Raw genomic sequence first — 8872 nt, forward strand, 5'->3', positions numbered from 1 at the left:
AAAATTCTGAATATGTCTCTGTGGGTCTTCATGAGGTAGACCCACAAATTTCCCTATGGACTGGATCAGCTGCACCATGTATAGTTTCAGTTCAAAGTGCCCAGTGATATCAGGCTTCACGATAGCCTGAGTCATATTAGTCAGACTGGGCCTTGCGGCTTCAATCACCGCGCGTTCCTCATTACCTGCCATCTCAATTGGCTGTGGTTGAACTACGATGTCCAACTCTCTTTCAATTCTGGTTCTAGCGTCCACTTCCCTCTTCAATCTGTGAAGTGTTTGTTCAATTCCGGGATCAAGAGGAAGGAGATTGTTTGTGCTTCTACTTCTTCGCATTCAACAGAAAATACTGTATTAGCACAACCAAAGTGAACTGAAAGTTAAAACATGATTAAATAAATAATAAAATCTCAAGTCAGTCAAGTAGCTAATTTCTAAGTCCCCGACAACGGCGCCAAAAACTTGCTGTAACCAAAAACACCCACGCAAGTGCACGTGATCGTCAAGTAATAGAGTAGTGAGTAGAGTATCATTCCCTCGAAGACTTGTGATCAACTATTGACTGAATCAAACCCAATTACTTTACTTATTCAAGAGATGTGTCACAGAATAAATATGTACTTATTTTACTACCTAAATTATCAAGAAATAATCTAACTAAAGCAATTAACCAAACGAATATCAGTTTCGAATAACACACAGTAGGAGAGGATATTCCAGGGTCACGGGCTAGTTAACAATCTTGTTGTGTCCTTAGCTTAAGATGACTAATCGATTTATCTGGGTTATTGATTGACAAGGTTTATTTTACTCGTAAGAATCTGTCGACTTCTTACTCGCCTGCTCAAGTTAACTCAATGCCTATATTTCTATGGAATTAAGATTAACAAGAACGCATTTACAATTCCTGTATTTTAACCAAGCAAGGCAAGTGGGTATATGTCTATCCCAATTGCGAATCTGTTCCCCGAGGCCCGGGTTCAAGAACCTGCTCTATTTAATTCTATATGCAACCTAGAATTCCCACTTTCGAGTTCAACTCTAGATTCGTAGATAGTGTTTCACTGTTAGCTACTCAGCAAAGCAATTAATAACAGAATTAAATAAACAACCCAAGATGATAAACCAACTTGTCAAATTAAACCTCAAACAACAACATTCATGTTTTACCCATGACCCTAGAACAATGGGTTTTAGCCACTCATACTATTGTTCATCACAATTAGATTCACTTTCATCATAATTAGCAAAAACGAAGAGAAGAAAAGAAAAACTTGATGATCCAACTTCCTCCTTGCCTCTTGCCTCTCTATGTCTTGCTTTAGCCTATGAAAACATTGATAAAACTCCCTTGGGAGAGCTTGACCTTATATAGGTTAAGTGAATTTTTCTCCAGATTTCCACTTTTGCCCCCAATGAACCATCGCCGGATTTTGGACTAGCGCGGCCGCGCATTTGGGCGCGCATCTGGCCGCGCTAGTTTGCTGAGTTTGTATCTTGGACGCGATAGTTTTAGCGCGGGCGCGCTAGCCCAGTTGTGCAGTGGCCTTGATTTTTGCCTTGTCTTCAACCATACTCAGCTCCGAGGGGTCTTTGTTGCTCCAAAATGGTTCCAAATCACATTTTCTTGCATAATATAAGCTCCTTAACCTGAAATATATACAATCCACAATTAGAGCCCATATTTCATCAATTAATCATAATATGACCTTGGAATATAATCAAGCGGAAGCATAATAATAGCTAAATCATCTAGATTTTGCCTATTATCAGACGTCAACAGGCACGCCATGAAGTTTGACAATCTCACGGATATAAACTCGAGCCAGCTACTCGGAAGAATACGTAATCATCACAGGAATGAAATGAGCTGACTGGTCAGCCTATCCATAATCACCCCAACTGGATCAAACTTCCTCTTACTTCGTGGAAGCCCAGCAACGAAATCCATAATGATCCGCTCCCATTTCCACTCTGGAATCTCTAACTTCTGAAGGAATCCACCTGGCCGTTGATGCTCATAGTTCACCTGCTGGATATTTAGACACCAAGCTACATACTCTACTATGTCCTTCTTCATTCTCCTCTGCCAATAATGATGCCTCAAGTCCTGATACATCTTTTCGGCACCCGGATGAATAGAGTACTGCGAACTATGAGCCTCTTGGAGAATCAACTCACAAAAACCCATCTACATTAGGCACACGTAGCCTTCCCTGCATCCTCAAAGCACAATCATCTCCAATAGTGATCTCCTTAGCATCACCGTGCTGAACCGTGTCCCTAAGGGCAAGTAGATGGGGGTCATCATGTTGATGCTCCCTAATACAGTCATAAAGAGAAGACTGAGAAACCACACAAGCCAAAACTTGACTCGATGCAGAAATATCCAATCTAACAAACTGGTTGGCCAAGGCCTGAACATCCAACGCCAATGGCCTCTATGCTGCTGGTAGATATGCTTATCTCCCCAGACTCTCCGCTCGATGACTCAAGGAATCGGCCACCACATTGGCCTTCACGCGATGGTATAGAATAGTGATGTAATAATCCTTAAGCAGCTCCAACCACCTCCGCTGATGCAAGTTAAGATACTTTCGTTTGAACAGATGCTGGAAACTCCGATGATCAGTGTAGATATCACAAGGGACACTGTACAAATAGTGCCCAAATCTTCAAGGCATAGATAATAGCTGCTAACAATCTTAGGCTTAAATTCGATGTGTTTCAGATGATTTGATGTTGTTTGAGGTGTTTTGAGGATTGGAACAAGTTTGAGTAAGGTTTTAGGATGTGTTGGTGCTTTTGGTTGAGGTCCCGGGAGCCTCGGGGTGATTTCGGGTGGTTAACGGAGAAAAATTGGATTCTGTTGCAGCTGTTGAAGTTGCTGCTTCTGATATTTTCGCACCTGCGGTTTAGGCACCGCAGGTGCGGCGCCGCATGTGCGAGGGAGAAGCCGCAGAAGCGGTTATGGAGGGGATTATCAGAAACCGCAAATGCGGTTGTGGGGCCGCATCTGCGGAACCGCAAATACGGATAATGGATCGCAAATGCGGCAGAGGCCGGCTTTAGTGATTTCCACAGAAGCGGAGTGTTAACCGCAAAAGCGGTACCGCAGAAGCGGGTATTTTGACCGCAGATGCGGTTAGGCCTGGGCAGAATGTTTTAATTCGTTTCATCCGCGATTTTGGGGCTCATTTTTTAAGAAGTAAAGAGATAAAACCAGTTTTAAATAATAAACAGGTAGAACATGACTGAGGTGATGCTTTCAAACAAATAGAGTGAGGAAAAATAGTAAAAATGCCCCTAAGGGTCTCAACAGGTCGGCACAAGGCCCCAAACATGGCATACAGCCCAAATTATAATATAAATCTCTAAAATATGGAATATCATAAGATTTCAAATCAAATACACGACTTAACAGTCGTACGGGACGGACCCAGTCACAATCCCCAATAGTGCACGGCCCCACGCTCGTCATCAAGCGTGTATCTCACCTCAATATAGCACTACGATGTGCAATCCGGGGTTTCAAACCCTCAGAACATCATTTACAATCATTACTCACCTCGAACCGACTAAATCTCTAGCTCGCAACGCCTTTGCCCCTCGAATTGGCCTCCACACGCGTCGAATCTATCCAAAATCAGAACGAGGACGTCAAAATATGTCATAGGAACAAAGCCCAAGCGAAAACAATCAATAAAGGGCAGAAATCCCGAAATAACCAAAACCCGAGCCCCGGGCCCACTTCTCGAAACTCAGAAATTTTTATATCAATAGATTCCTCGTCTCCCTACGAGTTCATACATATCAAAAATACTAAAATCGGAGTCCAAATGACCCCTCAAATCCCCATTTAAAGGCCTCTTAAACTCAAGCCCTAATCCTCCATTTTTGCCCCTTAATTCCTTTAGTTACAGCCCTAAATTCTTGAAATACAACCATAGAATTGAGTTTTAGGTCCAAAATTCCTTACCTTAACGAAGTCTCTTGATTTCTCTCTTCAGAATCGCCCAAAAAGCTCCAAGGTCAAAGGCAACAATGGTGAAATAACCCAAAATCGCGAAATGAAATAAAATATATTGTCTGCCTAGGCCTTTCCGCATCTGCGGTCAAAATCCGCTTCTGCGGTACCGCATTTGCGGCCAAACCGCTGCTTCTGCGATTTTTCACTTAAGGCCCCAAAATCGCATCTGCGATAGAGCTTCCGCATCTGCGGCTTCGCAGATGCGGCCATCTTGACCGCTTCTGCGGAAACTGCTCATCTGACCCCTTTTCGCTTCTGCGATAAACCACCCGCATCTGCGGCGCCGCATCTGCGGTCCCCAATCCGCAGATGCGAAAATACCAGAAGCTGCAATTTCAGCTGCTGCAACAAAATTCCAACCTCTACGTTGACCACCCGAAATCACCCCGAGGCTCCCGGGACCTCAACCAAAAGCACAAACATAACCCAATGCCTCATTCAAACTTATTCCAATCATTAAAACACTTCAAACAACACTAAATCAACCAAAACACCTCGGGTTCAAGCCTTAGTTTCTAAAATCTGCCGAATTCCGCTTTTGATCAAAACCCAACCAAAACACGTCTGAATAACCTGAAATTTTGCACACACATCACCTAACAACCGGAAAATGCCGAAATCTCAATTTCGCCAATTCAAGCCTAAACCTTCCACGGACTCCAAAATGCATTCCGATCATGCTCCCAAGTCTCAAATCACCTAAGGGAGCTAACCAAATCATAAAAATTCCGATCCGAAGTCATATACAAACAAGTCAAATCTCGGTCAAACCTTTCAAATTTCAAGCTTCAAACTGAGAACCGTTCTTCCAAATTCATTCTGATTACCCTGAAAACCAAAACCAACTGTTTACATAAGTCGTAATGTATCACACGGAGCAAGTCTTTCCCGAGAACTGGCGAGCAAAGTGCAAAAGCTCTAAACGACCGGTCAGGTCATTACAGAAAGAAATCTCGCTCTTCCGAGAAGGGAGGCTTCTTCAGCATCGGACAATAAGAAGAAGATTGGTAATTGCTTAAATAATTTTACTTTTCTAAGTATATCAATTCTATTTATAAACTATATTAATTTGTTTTCAGGAAAAAAAGTATGGGCGTCCAATGAGCCATGATGAGCTATTCAAGGAGACGCATATTTTAAAGAAGAAGAAATAGGAGGGATGGAGATAGGTGGGTCGAGGAACGGGCAGAGACTGCATATGTAAGCTTTCAATTTTTTTTAAGTGTAATAATTTACGTTTATAAGAATTTTTAAATACTTTAATTTAAAATAATGTAGGGTCGCTACAAAAGTAATGTGGAGGAATTCATTCATAGTCAGCCAGCTGGTGAATCGGGCAAGCCAACCCAACCTCCGGACGAGAATGCTGAAAGAATATGGTTAAAGGCTGTTGCCGGTCCAAAAAGGGGAAAGGTATACGGGCTTCCTGAGAAAAAAAATCCATCGCTATAAGTGTGGAGTGCAAGGAATTGGGGCTTTCTCACAGGGCGAGGAACTTAATAGGGAGACCCTCTCGGCTATGCAGGAGACAGTGACAAAGCTTACATCCGAGCTAGAAGCGGCCAAGGAAAGAGAAAGGCTTAGAGATGCTCAATTCCTTAGTATGCAAGCTCAGATCAGAACTCTCCTTTCTACTGGAGCTTTTCCGTTGCCCCGATCTCGTGAGTCATCGCCAGAGGCTCGGCCTATACGTGATCATTTCCTCTGGTCCTCCCCGTGATCGTTCCTCCTGTCCGTCCCGTGATCATTCTTCCTGTCCTCCATAAGACCGTTCTCTATACCGTCTCGTAGATGAAAGTTCATCAGATGGTGATGATGTTGTAGAAAACACCCCTTGACCAATACTTTGATATACTTTGAACTAGACTAATAGAACTAGTTTTGAATTAGATTGAACAATTTTGAACTTGTTGTAATTACTTAGTTTTTGCTTGGTTTTGGATTGTGATGTTTAATTGAACTTTAATTTGTTAGTTTTAAAGTTTTAATTGGATGTTTAGTTGTTGTTGCATGTTTGGTTGGATTTGTCGTGAATTAGGGATTGTATGTGGTAAATTGGTGGTTATTAGATATGAATTGGGGTATTAGTATGCTGTTTTTATTTTGTAGGTGGTGTAGCTACCAAAACAGGCTTTTTCTGCCAAAATTAATCCCAGAAAATTGACCAACCTTGGTCGGTAAAAAATTTAAATTGCAAATTACCGACCAATGTTGGTCTGTTAATGCACATTGAATTCCGTGAAATTCAACATTACCGACCAACTTTGGTCGGTAAGTTGTCTGTCCTATCCAGATTGACGACCAACGTTGGTCGGTATTTTTAAATTTTAATTATTTATAAAAAAGATATTTTTCAATACCGTTTTTGTTAAGCAAAATTAATAAATTTAAAACACCGACCAACGTTGGTCGGTAAAATTAAATTATTAAAATAACATTCCGACCAATGTTGGTCGGAAAGTCAATTAATTGTCAGTTGGTCATGTAGAGCATACCGACCAATGATGGTCTATAATTTCCGACCGACCGACTTTGGTCGGGTGTGCTCTTCCGACCTTCAAAATACCGACCACACGTTAATGGTTGCGTTTTGGACGGTTATTGGTCATTACCAACCAACTTTGATCGATTTTTGTGGACGGTTTTTCCCGAATTTCTAGTAGTGATCTAAGAGTTCTTGTTTCTCCTCTACCCAAATCCCATGCTATCCTTGATTTTATGAATATGTGAACTCCACCTCTTCTCTTTAATACACAGTAAAAATACTTGGAGTTAGTATCTCCCTCTTCAGCCCATGTAATTCTAGCTTTTTCACTTGAGAATAGAATCCTTCATCTTGTATTCTGCTTATGCTCTATGAAGGACCTCCCATCAGAGGCGGACCTACGTATAGATTAGAGGATCACCAGACCCTATTAACGTCGGCAAAAATTTCAAATATATATTAAAACTGGTCATATATTTTGCTTGTAATCTTTGAGATCAAAATTAATATCCAACGAGGCCACTAGTTGAACAGTCTGTTCATGTACCCCACCTTCAAATTCTGGATCAGCCGGTGAGCCTCCTTGTAATTGTGGTTAGAGACATATAGCTCATGTGCCTCTTCATACGTTATGGTCTCATTCTCCAAGACTTTGACCTTTCAAACACATCCACTATATCCCCTGGACCGCCTATTTAGCTCTGTAGTAAGACCTTTCAGTTTCTGGTGCAAGGCCCACATAGCATTTCTGTGGCTAATAATCCTTCTGCCCTATTCTTTATATAATAATAGCGCAATTTGTCGAATCATTATGATATATCACGTGTCCATGCAATATTGCTTTTTTGTTCCACTTGAAGTCTTTGAGGGCTAATACATTTTTCAATGGCTGCACATTTGGCAAGAAGGTAAGACGTTCCTTGCTGCTATAATGTTTTAGATAAGTATGAATCGTGCCCAAATAAAGAGTAGTACATGTTCTAGTCACTCTGTCATGTAATATTTGTCCATAATAATTTTTGAAAGAATTTGTTCATTGATCGTGTATAAGGATTTTTACACCATTATGTTAAACTTGACATACAACAACATGTAATTATTCGTAACAAGTATGTATATGTAGCAATTTGAAAAATAGAGTAACAACCTATTATATCAAGTTAAGTTATATCATAGTGTAAAAATTCTTTTTATTATCGGTTTAGGTAACTTTAACCCTTTTGAAAACTCAAAATTGAAATTTGGCCTCTACAAAATATGAATATGCTTTATCTTTTTTCTCCACAGCTTCCTCTCTATTATATTATTGGTTTTATTTCTTGGAGCAGAATTGGGATCAATAAAGGATTTGTTGCCAAAATGGCCAAAATTTGTTACTATCATTAAGCCTCCAAGGATATGAATAGTGAGAACTTATGAGTATTTCATTTATTTTCTTGTACTTTATTGTTTAACCTGTCTTTTTTACTTAAACAGGAATAAATGTTTAAAGTTTAAGATGTAACATCCCCTTTCTATTTGATTGATTTAAACATGTTTACTATTGCATTCTTTCTTATTTCTATCTCTTTGTCTAATTTACACTATGTGTAAATCTTACACGAACACTACTTATAAAATGAAAGCTTTAAATTATATACACCGATACATATTATAAAGAGTTTTTACACTATTATTTTAATTTTAACTCGAGGTGAAATATTAAAGATAACATGCATGATCATTATCAATTATTTTAGGTTAGAAGGTAAAGTTGCAGTTATAACAGGTGCCGCTAGCGGCATCAGTGAAGCAGCTGCAAGACTTTTCTCAAGACATGGAGCTAAAGCGGTGATTGCAGATATCCAAGATGATTTGGCACATAAAGTTTGCAAAGAATTGGATCCAACATCTACCACATTTGTGCATTGTGACGTTACAAAAGAAGAAGATCTAGAAAATGCTGTGAACATTGCTGTAGACAAGTATGGCAAGCTAGAGATCATGTACAACAATGTTGGTATTATGGGAGCAGTAAAATCTAACATTCTTGATAAAGAAATCCGAATTCGAAAAAGTCATCAGTATCAACCTTGTAGGTACGAGATAATCGCACTTTTTATCTCTACGTTACTGATAGATCCTGACTTTGCTCCTTGTAATATTTCACACTAAGCATATTGCACTTAGAATTAACCAAAATGTGTGTTTTAAATCCCTTACTATAGCGAAGCCGCACGCACACTATAGGAAGACGGGTCACTAGCACCCGGAGACTTTGGCAAAAACTTCATGTATACTTGCAAATGTCTTCAAGAAATAGTCAGATATTAGCATAGGCCCCTGTACCAATCTTTATGAGCAGTGATAAATTTATA

General features: G+C 40.0%; 1 protein-coding gene across 1 annotated transcript; it reads left to right on the forward strand.

Moving 5' to 3' along the window:
• The first annotated feature begins 7400 nt into the window (after nucleotides 1–7400).
• On the forward strand, nucleotides 7401–8669 carry LOC109214379 (secoisolariciresinol dehydrogenase-like). Its single transcript, XM_019378290.1, has 2 exons — nucleotides 7401–7423; nucleotides 8255–8669. The coding sequence occupies exons 1-2, from the start codon at nucleotides 7401–7403 to the stop codon at nucleotides 8667–8669; spliced, it is 438 nt and encodes a 145-aa protein (XP_019233835.1).
• The last annotated feature ends 203 nt before the right edge of the window (nucleotides 8670–8872 follow it).

This window comes from Nicotiana attenuata, unplaced genomic scaffold, assembly GCF_001879085.1.
Source record: "Nicotiana attenuata strain UT unplaced genomic scaffold, NIATTr2, whole genome shotgun sequence".
NCBI lineage: Eukaryota > Viridiplantae > Streptophyta > Magnoliopsida > Solanales > Solanaceae > Nicotiana > Nicotiana attenuata.

Bases quoted from the DNA above. Each gene is read 5' to 3' on its own strand.
- LOC109214379 (XM_019378290.1), top strand. From the start codon at position 7,401: ATGGCTGCACATTTGGCAAGAAG. The intron at 7,424-8,254 runs GTAAGACGTTCC...CAATTATTTTAG, and splicing joins GCTGCACATTTGGCAAGAAG to GTTAGAAGGTAAAGTTGCAG.